Source organism: Cicer arietinum, chromosome 2, assembly GCF_000331145.2.
Source record: "Cicer arietinum cultivar CDC Frontier isolate Library 1 chromosome 2, Cicar.CDCFrontier_v2.0, whole genome shotgun sequence".
Classification (NCBI taxonomy): Eukaryota; Viridiplantae; Streptophyta; class Magnoliopsida; order Fabales; family Fabaceae; genus Cicer; species Cicer arietinum.
In genome coordinates this window covers 13,317,634-13,330,985 of record NC_021161.2, presented here as the reverse complement: position 1 = coordinate 13,330,985, position 13,352 = coordinate 13,317,634, and the positions used below count along the sequence as shown (strand labels likewise).

Genomic DNA, 13,352 nt, shown 5'->3' with positions numbered 1-13,352 from the left:
AGCAAACCCTAACATTTTCATCTCATCACTCTCACTCACAAACCCTAAAATTTTCATCTCATCACTCTCACTCACAACTCATACACTCATTCAACAATAAACCACCACCATCTCCATTTCAAAGCCACCACCAACAACTCCAACGTTTCTATTTCAAAGCCACCACCACTAGTTCTTCTTGTGCAAAGTCTCAACAGACTTCCATCATTTATGTTTCTAACTAAACAAAAATTAACCACTAGTTTCGCCGACCATAATACCGTCCTTCTTTTTTCCTTGTTCTTCTCATCAACTGTAAATGGAGAAAAGATGCTTCGCAAAGTCACATAGGTACATGCATCATGATTTGAGTTTCTTGTTTTTGTTTTTAGTGATCTTAGTTAGGGTTTTTAACACATGTTTTTACTTATTCAAAACACACTAAGTTTTTTTGTTAGATTTTTCATTTCTCTTACGATATGGGTTTGATTAAATAACTTCATTTTTTCATCTATGTCAAGGTACTGAATCTATTGAGCATGCCATTTTTTCTGTGTAGGAAGGTCGTCATCAATGTGAGCAAGAACAAAATGGTTAGCGTTGATTGTATAATGGGTCATTTAGGGTTTTTGAATTTATTTTCAGTTTTTATGATTTATGACATTTTGAATCTGTTAAAGTTTTGTTTTTGTTCTGGGTTAGATTTCTGAAAGTTTATTATATAATGAGTTAGATTTCTGAAAGTTTTGTTTTTGTGCTTGATTAAAATTGATGTATGCCACTGCCATATTTTAACTTATTACTAATTTTAAGTATTTGACCTGCCATTTTTTAACTTATTACTAATTTTAAGTATTTGAAATGATGCCTCAATTATGTTTTTGTACATTGTTCTGTGTTATTTTAATTTTTATGTTGTTTTAAATTAAGTCTAATGATAGTTAATTAATTTTAGTAAATACTTGTTAATTAGTGAGTATTCAATGAAGCAAATATATTTGGTTTGTGGTGTTAATTTGTGTTATGTATTTGAGATCACAAGTTGATGAGAATCATAATTTCATCTATATAATTTGTATTGATTTGTAATATTGTCAATTATCAAGTCATTTGAAATATGCAATGTGTTGTATGACATTAGTCAAATTTAACTTGTGTATGCTTAATTTGATATTAGTATGTAACATGTGAAAAATTTGAATTTGTAGCTATGATTGAACCATATAATTATCAAATTTGACTAAATTGGAGACAATAGTCAAGTGGGCCAGCAATAGAAAAATACCAGACATGTTAAAATGAACCAGAAATTTAAAGTTTTTAAAATAGGTTAAATAATTGCCTCAAAATTTGAATTTGTAGCTATGATTTAACCATATAATTATCAAATTTGACCAAATTGGAGACAATAGTTAAGTGGGCCAGCAATAGAAAAATACCAAACATGTTAAAATGAACCAGAAATTTAAAGTTTTTGCTTAATTGTAGTTTTAGACCCCCTATTTTAGCTGAATCACGAAAGTAGTCCCCCCCATTTTGTTTCTCCCCAGTTTTGGTCCCCAAACAGAATTTTAGTTCAAAACTTGATGAAATTTCATTTTTTTTTTGCATTTATTTAAGTCACACCATACCTCAAGGTCTCATGTACAACAATTGTACCTAAAATCTATGATCATAAATGGTGTAGTACGACTTTAAAAAATGAAATTTCATCAAGTTTTGGACCAAAATTCTGTTTGGAGGACCAAAACTGGGGAGAAACAAAATGAGAGGACTACTTTCGCGATTCAGCAAAAATAGGGGGACCAAAATTGCAATTAAGCCTAAAGTTTTTAAAATAGGTTAAATAATTGCCTCAAAAATGGGTTAAAAGCCCAAAAATTGGTTTTCATAAATAAATAAAAACAAATAAATGCTATTGGGCTAGATATTTTGTATAGCCCAATAACTGCCCAAACCGAATTAATCGAACCGTTTTACCCGATAACCCTTGAACCCATGACCCGTTCAAACCAGATCAAAAGACCGACTACATTGGGTATGGATTCTTCGCCCACGGTCTGGGCCGGTTATTGTTTTTGGACCCGAACTGACCCATTGTCCAGCCCTAGTCTGAACAACCAAACAACTTCCCTCAAAATAAAATGAACTATCATTAATATAAAAACAATAAAAATAATAATATAACCATAATAATACTAATAATAATATATAAATTATACTATTTAAAAATTGAAAATTGTAATTAAATTTAGTTTTTAATTTATAGGATGTTACATATCACATGCTAGAAGTTCTTCTAATTCAAGATAATTATTTTGCAAGATTGTTCTTCTTCAAATTGTGATGGAAGTACCCCAATCTCTTGTGCCTAAGTATTGTACTGTTAACCTCTTTGTTCATTGCTGCTTACTCTTTGTTCGTGGAATCAAAGGCAAAATTTTTGCCTTTCATTTGAACATTGAACCTTTTCTTCAAACAACACCTTATAAACCTTTTCTAGAATCTGAGGAACACTCAAGATTCTGATTGATTTTAGGGACATATAAAACACCAGAGATCAATTTCAATTTTAATTTTAATTGTGTGACCTTTAATTGCCACAGTTTCACTGCCTTTTACTTCAATATATGCTCCATTTATAACGTTGACTTTAGTGAAAACAGTTTTATCAAGCTCATGAGTTTAGTGGCCCCAATTCACACCTCGGAAGGGCAAAAAATTTCATATTTAAGTAAGAAGGATAAAAAAATTTCATATTTAAAAAGGTTCAAAAAAAGAAAGTCTCTAACACTAAAAAATCTTTAAAATCGTGTGTTTAGTGAATTTATAGGTTAACTTTTTCAAAAAAAATATTTGATTTTTTTCGATAAAAAATGATTTATATTTTTTTTAATTCAAAAACAATAATTTTAATTTTTTTTTTAAAAAAAATCTTAAAATTAACAAAATATTGAGAAGCCTACTAGTCTCTTGAACCCCCTCCCTTAAACCTATTGAAAAAAATAAAATAATATACCAGAATTTCAAAAAAATTATTTTAATAGAAAGCGTTATATTATGAGCTTATATAAATTTTTTTAAATAACCATTAGAATTTGAGATTTTTTGACAGCTTCAATAATAAGTCATGTAGTTTATACAACCACTATCAATAAGCCAACTTTCTCTAGAGCTATGGGCATAGTAATATGATACTACAAACAATTTCTCCTCCTATGATAGATCCTCAACAACCTTTAATTATTCTCCTTATTGTTGAGATTCACCTTGTTAGCAACGGCAAGTAGTATGTCTTAGTACTCTTTAATTTTCTCGGATTCCTTCATCTTTTTGCAATATTTTTATTGAATAGCAAATCATAGATATTTAAACAGCATTTAGGAAACAAGAGGTAATTGTAACAGTTATTTGACTCTTCATTGCCTAATAATTAGAGAAATTCAAAACTTCACTTGGATGCTTCATGTGTCATTCCAATTAATTGAATAACATAATCATTTAATTATCTCTCATTTTGTTTTTCATATTTCATTGCAGTCTAAACCATTTTTTGAGTTTTTTGAAGTCATTAATAAGACAAGACTCAGTGGACTTCCACCTGCTTGTTTTTGGAAGAGCTTATTTTATGGATCACAATGTGGAATTGCTTTCTTTGAATCTGAATATATAACAAAACAGAGCACATGCATGTTCGGTTTATACATACTGCCCAATTTTAAATAATATTTTACATTTAATTAATGCATAATATAAATCTAAATAACTTGGTTTCCCATCATTTCAGTTACCGTACTGACACTTATTCACGACATTCTCGCTGCCGTCTATTCATTTTCACGACCAGCTAGAACCCAATACCTAGGTTCAAAAAATTCGCTATTTCCACTGAATGGAAGGGGATGAGAAAGTCATGAATAACGTTGGCAGTAACGATTACATAATCAATCATTCTTTCGTATAAAGTACTATAGGTAAGACTTATATAAAGTTTTTGATTATGTATATACGAATTCTAATTGTTTGTTGGTTGATTAAAATGGTTTGTCCGTTTTTAGAAATATGACTGAATGGTTGTGGGTAAAGTAGGGCCCATAGAAATGGTTTGTTTGTGATTTGGCAGCCACAAGTTAAGGAATGTTTGTCAATTATGTGAGTATATTAAGTTATTTGTTTTTTTTTTCAATTGAATCCCTCTTTAAAGTTATGACATGTAACATTTACATTGTAAATATTGTGTTTCAATCAATGGCTCAATTCTTCTGGATGCTTTATTGCCATAACCTTGGATGAGTGAGTTCACTAACTTATTATGCATAAACTTAATTTATTTATTTATGTTTTATGATGAATAAACTAAATTTTTAGTGTTATTATATTGACTATTTTTTTCTAGTTCAAGTGAATGAAGTGATCATTAGAAGGTGCAAATGCAAATCCAAATTCTTATGTAGGTGGCATTGTCACTAGAAGTGACAGAGAAGTGCCATGTTGGATGTTCTGAAATCTTAATTTAGTTCACATTTTGTTTCTTCTATTTTGGATTTATAAATGATAATAGTTGATATTTAACTTCTGTTTTTATTTATTTATTTAATTTTTTTATATATATATTTTTATTTTTATGTTATGGCAAGGACAGTACTATAAGTTTATGTTTTAAGTTGGATGGTTGTGTTTCCTTCTCATGCTTATGTTAATGGTCATTTGTTAATTCTTATAAATGCATGCTTCTGTTAATTTTCAAAAGTATACTTCTGTTTATTTCAAGTGTATGCTTATAAATATATGGTTATGTTAATTCTTATAAATGCATGCTTTTGTTTACTTCAAAAGTATGTTTCTGCTTATTTCAAGTGTATGCTTATAATATTCTTGTTGTTGGCTTGTTGCTTGGTGAGTATAATGTGTATATAAATTTCTGATGGTTGAATTAAACATATTACACATAATTATTCATTGACTATTGAGAAGAAGAATAAGATTATTAATTGTTGCATAGTCATTTTATACCCTAGTAATTTTAATTGTCATTAGATTGCATAGTTATGCCTTGTGCATAGTCATTTTATACCTTAATTAGTGATTATTAATTTAAGTTGACTAATTAATTTATGGACAATTTCTCAGGTTGCACAACAAAGATTACAATTGGACCTAATTAGAAGAACAAATTTTGTACCCTGATTTTGGGACCTAACTTTATACCCTAATTAGTGTTAATTTGTTAAAGTCATTTGAAACAATCGTTATGCTTGCAATTAGGTAGTCTTTCAATTACTTTTATGAACATTTAATATTTTTAAGAACAGTTTTTGTACAAAAAAAAAAAACAAAGAACTGTTGTATGAGACTTTCAAATAGACTGTTATGAACATTCAATTTTAGATAGACTTTCAGTATTGTTAAGAATATTGTATCAAGTAAGTCAACTTGAAATTTCCAATTTTACTCCCAGTTCTGCATCTAATGTAATTTGTATCTTAATCTAGAAATGAGTTGAGTATATATCTTTCATGATGCTACATATGCACCTTCGTGTTTTTTTTCTTTCTTTTGCTTTTTCACGATGGATTCAATTGTATGCATGCTCACATAGTAACCCTTCAATATTAATATTTAAGACTAATATATTTCTTCTTCAATTGAATACATACAGTCACGAGAGTTTCATAATTGAATATTTTTGGTGTTTTATAAAAAATGTTTTTGTTTTGGGATGAAATTAAAATAAAATAAGTTTAAAATAAAAATTAACTAAATTTAATGAATGAGATATTTTACTTAAATAAATTAAATAATGTGAAGTGAAAATTTGGAGTTGATATAAACTTTTAATTTTCACAGACTAAACTTTAAATTTTAGTAAATTAATTAATTTTTTTTATAAATGAGACTGTTATATGTTATTATAAAATGGAGGGAGTGAGTAATTTGTATGTGAAAGAAAGAAACATAATTATCTTAGTTAACTTTTCACAAAAAAAAACCTTATCTAAATACAAAATAAAGATATTATAAAAAAATAAATACAAAATAAAGATCCAAAATCTTATATTAATTAAAAAAAGACAAAGACGGACATAAAATGTTATATTAATTAGAAAAAATCTTATTAACCATAAAAAAAATCTTATATATTAATTAAAAAAAAATCAAACGTGCGTGTTTAACGTGTATGAATGGAAAAACGGACTAAGAGAGAGCATGAAGCGTGTTAAAGAATCACAACTCAAATATTTCAATTCAGATTAATTAACAAAACGACTGTGCTGCTTTCACAAAAAATAAATAAAACGACTGTGAGTTAAGGTTTGACTCTCCTTCGCAGCAAAATTTATAGGTTTTGTTTTTCTTTAATTTTACATCACAAATTTGCCAAATCTGAATTCCAATTCCATACTCTATTTCTCTTGCACTTCCTCTCTGAGCTTCAACTGCTTTTGCTTCTGATTACTTAGGTAGGGTTTTGTTTCAGTTATTTTCCTCCCTTGCGATTCTGTTATTTCATTTCATGTGCGTTTTATCTTTTCTCTTTCGCTTCCTTTTCTTCTTCATGTTGTTGATTAGGGTTTTGTTTAGATAGTGTTATAGGGTTTGCGTGTAAGACATGAATGTCAAAATTATTGTTTCAGAAAATAGGTTTTTGTTCTTCTTTTTGATTTTGATGCTGTTGTAGTTAATACTAATACTATTTGTGAATAACATGAGGCAGAGATCAATTTTGATAGGAATGAAGTGAATACATACATACATACATAATGATAAATTACATCCATATTTATACGTTTGAAGAACTTTTGGTGAGTTGTTATTTATGTGTGCTACTTTTGCTATGCAGGTATAGATGCTGGGAAAAGGTGTCTCGAGGGAGCACTTTCAGCCCCGGACATGTTCCGGGAAGAATTCATCAAAAACTGGTCAGGCAAAAAGAGATTTAGAGAATATTGTGTACATTGACTTAGATAGTGATCAATTTGATGATGTAGTAATCCTAGAAGGTCCTGAGGTTGTTTCGAAAAAATTGAATGGATCCAGTGGGCCAAGTAGAAACAGAACATTGACACCTCAGAGTGTTATAAGCATTGATGACGATGATGACGATGGAAGTGATGATGTGGATAATCCTAGAGTTAATGCTGAAGGTGTTGGAGAGTTGGATAGTGATGCCTCTTCAAGCAAAAGGTTTACTTCGGCCTCAAGTTCTGCGCGAAATTCAGTACGCATAGATGTCGACGATTGTGATGTCTATGAAAAAGATTCTGCATCTAAGAGGCAAAAAAGTAAGGGAGTATTTTCTTCAAAGGCTTCTGAAAGAAATTGTTATGGTTTATATGGGTCTGAAAATGAGTCATCTGATAGTGATTGTTCTGATTGTGAGCTTATGGAGGATCGTGAACAATGGGAAAAGGTATCGGCAATGAAAAAGAGCCGTGTATTTAATGATCAATCTCGTCATGATGAGCATGCCAGCTCTTCTGGTTTACATAGTAATGATTACATTAATATAGAAGTGAAAAATAGGTCTGAAAAGCTTGGTAAAAGCCCTGCATATGGTCCTAGCAGTAGTAAATATGTCAAGGAGAATCAATCCTCCTTCACTGTTAAGGATGATATTGGGCATGGAGAAAGGACAACTAGAGAAAAAGCTCCTGCCTGTCCAAAGTCTAAAAATTGTGATTTCGGTAATGGTATTACTGGTTCTTCAAGGTTCACGAAAGAACTGGGTGATGAAGAGTCTAAGTTTATGAGCTCCAGCCAAGATGAGCATGACAGGAAAGTTGACAACTATAAAACTCCATTAAGGAGTAAAGAGTCAAAATTTATGAGCTCCAGCCAAGATGAACATACTGGGAAAGTTGACAACGATAAAACTCCATTGAGGAGTAAAGAGTCTAAATTTATGAGCTCCGACCAAGATGAACATGACAGGAAAGTTGACAACGATGAAACTCCATTGAGGAGTAAATGTGACAATATAACTCCATTGAGGAGTAAATGTGACAATATTTCTGAAGGGAATTCTAACAGTGCTTCTTTTGATGAAAGGAATTTTAATGGTCATGAGTTTGAGTTACATACTCAAGATGGTGGTAGTACCGCTTCCGAGGAGAGAAATATAATTAATGAAAGAGAAAAGCTTAAGGAGACCGATGAATATAAACAAGCCATGGAAGAGGAATGGGCATCCAGACAGAAACAACTGCAAATTCAGGTGATTTTCATATGTTATGCTGTAAACATTTTATATTGTGTAAATGCTACCATCCTAGTAGATGCATGCGTATTTATTATTTAGATTTTAGACCTAACTTGTTTACATTTGAAGCCCTTATAGTTTTGGGACTTGATAACTTGAAACTATAGGAGTTGCAAATAAAGATGGGTAACTTTTTATCTACTATTGACCTCTACTGTTGTTATTCATCTTCATGTTTGTTAAATGGATGCGTGTGTGTAAAAGAAGAAATTTATTACTATGGGAAGAAAAATATTTAGGGATGTGTTATTTAGATGTTAAGAAATTATGCTAAATGAGAGAACGAAACAGAAAATGATCAGGAAAAGAGAGAACATAAATGGAATGGAGCTGCCCAATCCCTCGTATTTATTGGAGAAACCTCACTAAATAGCTCATATGCTTTTTCATAGATAGATGTGAAATACGTAATGTTTCCAAATTGAGTTCCATTAAGTTAGATGCATTAAAGTGCGGCATAAGTGAATGGTTTAGGCCAATGTTATACATCAGAATTAGATATTAATGGCTAAAGATGATGGAGCTGGTGAGGAGGTCAGAAACTCGTGATGCAGCGAGTTTTTATTCTCATGTAGGTGCTGGAATTTTGTTAACGGCTTCAAATGGAGTAACGGGGGATAGATATTGAGAACACAGTCCCTTTATGGGCAAACAATTATGTAGCTTGTTATAAATGTGCATGCATGTCTCCCTCCCTTTTCCCTTTAAATTGGCCCCTTCTTTCAGAGGAGTCAAATTCCAATATAATTGTGTTTGACTCTTTGGATTTTCCAGCATTGCCCCACTGCCCTAGGCTTACCAGCCTAGTATGTTTTTATTTTTTTATTTTTTTTTTACTTTTTAAATAATTTAAAAAAGACATATCTAGTGCAGATTAGTACATTCAGTGCCAATCAAAATCATTCTGTTAAACCCCACCAATGTCATTCCTGTTATTGCCTTTTTTTTTCTTCTTATAATCGTTATGGCTAATCAATATGTTGTGGTTTCTTGTATATTATCATTATCAACCTACTTTTGAGCCTATGGAGTTTAATGTATTCCATGGAAGTGCTTACTACATATATTTGATGTGGCTCGCCTAATTGCACTAAGCTTGGTTTATATATGCCATTCTTTCTTTTGGGCTACTTATTCTTCTGTAAACTGAGAATATGCATACTACAGGCAGAGGAAGCACAAAGATTGCGTAAAAGAAAAAAGGCTGAAAGTAGTAGAGTGTTGGACATGAAAAGAAAGCAAAAAGAACGCATTGAAGAAATGAGAGAGACGGATAAGAAGGTTGCAGTTGTGCTTTTAACTTTAAGTGTTTCTCATACTAATTATACTTCATGTGTAAACTATTATTTCGTTGCTTTGAATTCTCTGAAATATATCTCCTCAATTCAGAGGATCTAGATCCTAGTTTGGCCATTTGAATGTCTTCTTTCATGATTTAGTCAGTGTAAACATAGTTTAGTCATAGTAGTTTGTTGTAGCTGATTATTTCTCTGTTAATCTGGTAATTAATGCCAAATTCAGGATGAAGAAATTATGAACATGAAAGAGAAACTGCGGGCTGAAATACAGAAGGAGCTTAATCAATTGAAGAATCAATGCACAGATATGACCTCGCTACTTCGTAGCTTAGGAATAAATGTGGGTGAAAGTCGTACCGCTGTGCCCCACGAGGCAAGTTGTGTTTATCCATTACTTTTCAGTTATATATCATTCTCTTCCTTCCTTCATATTTTAAATTCGGTATATTGTTTCAATACCATGGTACAATCTTTAGCATTTTAAACGTTCTTCAACATGCAGTCATTTAACCTCTTCTTCATATATTATTAGATCCTTGTAGCTATTAAATATATCTATAAAAAATAACTAATCAGCTGATACTCCTTTTACAAAAGTTGTACTAAAATTCTACTATTTTGAAAAAGCTGTACAAAATTCTAACCTTTTGACAAGTTCCACCATTGCATTGCTTTCCTTCATTGATGCTATAGGTGCTATTGTACTAATTCTTCCATTAGTCGACTCGTCATATTTTGACTTGACTTTTTTAGGAGTCTCTTTAATGATTTCAAAGATACAAATGCAAATTTAGAAAGGGTAGGGAGGTTAATGAGTGATAGTGTTATTGTAAAATCTGATGCCTATTAGCACACCTTTAAAAGAAACTAACCATATTATAGAGAGAAGGGGGTCGAAGAAAGTACCAGAAAATTAGAAATTCATTTACATTTTATTTATATACTTTTCCCCATTTACGTTTAAATTCAAATATATTTGAGATCTCCAACAGTTAATTTCTAACATCCGAGGTCTCCCTCTTCTCAAGGTTGAGTTCATTTTTAGTTTTACCTGTGACGTGTTTGTCAGCTATTTATGATCCTGATTTCTATAGTGCCTTTTTTTATGTGTTCCATGCGCATAACATTTTCTTTCTGCTGATCATAATTTCAGGTGCATGCTGCCTATAAACGGGCTATGTTTAAGTTCCACCCAGATCGTGCATCAAAAACTGATATTCGTGCACAGGTTGAGGCTGAGGAGAAATGCAAGTTCATCACGGCCATGAAGGAGAAGTTTTTATCATTTTCATATCGCTAGATAAATTCTAACGTCGGAATGGATATGGTAGGTGTTTTTAATGTGAAGCGCCAATGCTTCATTGTTTTTTGTATTATTATTTTTTTTTATATTTACTATTTAGTCTTGCCTTCCTTCCCCCCAAAATTTAATGGTAGGATTATAGGTTAAAGAACTAGAACTTGTAAAGGTGATAACTCGTTGGAAATGTCAAATTTTTTAAGATGGAATGTTAATTGCATCGTCTTGATGTATTCGGTACATGTTAGTGTCATATTGAAGAACTGGGCTAGCAAAAAAGACTGACTGCAACAAAGGGACCTTCTACTAACATGGCAACTGCTATCCCCGCCCCATTTTTTGTTATTCATATCCCCCTCTAATGTATGCCCTTATTTCTGCTTCTCTCCTACTGCTAGGTATGTCAACATGTACCCTCTACACGAAGATTATTTAGGAGGATAATAATTTCCTCAAACCATTTAAGCGTCGTTTGGTCTCTGTTATGAAGAATATTACAAAATTATACTTATTGTCTAAATACTATATTACAGTTATTGACATTATTTTTGTCATTCTAGTCTTTTTGCCTTTGCTTAGAAAAAGTGTTAAAAAAAATAATTGTTCTATTATTTATATTAAATAGTAAATTTTGAAAGGAAAAAATAAGGATTTTGGGGTCCTTTATCATAAAATTTTGTACCAAACTTGTTTATTTTTTTGTGAAAATAGTAACTTTAAAATGTTTAAAATAGTAAACACCGGTTTCATTTTCAACAACAACCAAACTTTATTCAACTAAATAGAGTTGGGGTTTCATTTATTACGAAAAAAATAAATACTAACACTGCTTAAATTGACTTAAATTTCTCATCCACCTCGTTTACAATTTTTAAAAAAGTTATTGTTTTGACTATCAAATTTATATTAATTGTGATTATCAAACTAGTTTCATAATTAACACAATTTTATGTGGTTATTGACAAAGAATGCGGTCTCTTTGTTGTTTGGTGTAATCCTACTAGTAGTGTTGAGTGGTTGAAATTTCTTTTTGTAAAGCAATTAAATGAGAAATAGAAATTGATCCAACAATGTCAATGATTTTAAACATAAAGCATCAACTTGACAGTGAGTCTCAATTGTAATTTATCATTATTTTTTATTTTGAGAAAACTATGTTGATGAGACCAGTGATGAAGATGAGGGGTTTTGGGATGACCATGGAGCCCCTTTAATTATTCACAATTTAAAAAAAAAATATTGAAATTTGAGTATATACTTGGTAAAACAAACTCTGAGTATATCCTCAAAATTCAGCGTTATTGTATCCTCAAAATTCAACGTATTGTATATAAAAAGGGTATCAGACATAATTTCACCTATTTTTGGAGGTCTAAATGAAGCTGTTCTACATGAATGGGAAAAATGGGCGTTGTTGTTACTTTGGGTAAATATTTCATGTTCATATGTTTTATATTGTGTTTATTACTAATAAGGGAGAAAGAGACCTTGAAAGTAAACAATTTTGTCTAGACTATTTTGAGAAACAATGAAAAAGTTAAAAGAAATAGACTTTGAAAGTAAACAATTTTGTCTAAACAATTTTGAGAAATAATAAAAAAGTTAAAAAACTGTTATTAATTTCAAAAGTGCATATTCATTAAGTAGTATTTTATCTTATCTTCATGATAATAGTTTAGTTTAAGGGTCTTTCATCAAAATATAACGAAGACAAATTTAAAAAAAATAAAAAAAATAAATATTTTTACAAAAAAAGGGTCCAATTTGCAATTGAAGGTCTTGACTATTAGAGAACATGTCCCCATAATTGTAGATCAATATCCGCAACAATAGACACCTCTTGTTTGGTCATACTCATTTTAGTTATTTGGTCTCTTTTGTGTTCTTATAGTACCTACAACCAAATATATCATAAAAGAGACTCAAAACTCAAAAGTACTCGCACTTAATCAAACTCCAAAACTTCTAGGAAAGAATTAGTTTATGTCGTCAAATTAAAATCAATACTATCTAAATGTGAAACACCATTATAAGTTGGACTTAAACTAGAAAAATACACCAAAAGTGCATAAGCAAAACACATAATCTAAAATATTGTTTCTCACCCAATTTCAAAAAATGAAGCATTTGGTCTTTAATTAAATAGTTTTGACTTACTGAATACAATTAATGAATACACATCAGATTTTTCACTCAATTTTCTTCTCTTATAATATTCAGGATCCAAATATCTAAAAGTATCTTTAACCTCAGTGCTAACATGAGTATTGTAAACTCAAGTAACCATTTTATGATAGGTTTGGTTGTAGGTACTATAAGAGCACAAATAAGATAGAAGAACTAAAAAGAGTATGACCAACCAGTTCTCTAGCAATTAAATGATTGCTTGATGGTCACTCAACTTGAGTTCTAAGAAAAAGAAGTTTTAAGGTGATCAAACTTGTAGATTATACTTTCTCCGTCCCTTTTAAAAATATCATTTTAACAAGTTTAAAAGCATAATAAAAAGGGAAAG

The 13,352-nt window shown here is 30.6% G+C and overlaps 1 protein-coding gene across 3 annotated transcripts; it reads left to right on the top strand.

The window, feature by feature from the left end:
* The first annotated feature begins 6,155 nt into the window (after nucleotides 1–6,155).
* LOC101508180 (uncharacterized) lies at nucleotides 6,156–11,149 on the top strand. Of its 3 annotated transcripts, none has more exons than XM_027331912.2 (5): nucleotides 6,156–6,291; nucleotides 6,821–8,194; nucleotides 9,407–9,520; nucleotides 9,761–9,910; nucleotides 10,691–11,149. In XM_027331912.2, the coding sequence occupies exons 2-5, from the start codon at nucleotides 6,827–6,829 to the stop codon at nucleotides 10,835–10,837; spliced, it is 1,779 nt and encodes a 592-aa protein (XP_027187713.1). In that variant the 5' UTR covers nucleotides 6,156–6,291; nucleotides 6,821–6,826; the 3' UTR covers nucleotides 10,838–11,149. The 3 variants fall into 3 exon arrangements, with proteins under 3 accessions (XP_027187713.1, XP_027187714.1, XP_012568347.1); XM_027331913.2 differs by having other exon boundaries at nucleotides 6,274–6,440; XM_012712893.3 differs by lacking the exon at nucleotides 9,407–9,520 and having other exon boundaries at nucleotides 6,274–6,440.
* Nucleotides 11,150–13,352: the final 2,203 nt, after the last annotated feature.

Bases quoted from the DNA above. Each gene is read 5' to 3' on its own strand.
- LOC101508180 (XM_027331912.2), top strand. From the start codon at position 6,827: ATGCTGGGAAAAGGTGTCTCGAGGGAGCACTTTCAGCCCCGGACATGT. The intron at 8,195-9,406 runs GTGATTTTCATA...TGCATACTACAG, and splicing joins AGAAACAACTGCAAATTCAG to GCAGAGGAAGCACAAAGATT. The intron at 9,911-10,690 runs GCAAGTTGTGTT...TCATAATTTCAG, and splicing joins GTACCGCTGTGCCCCACGAG to GTGCATGCTGCCTATAAACG.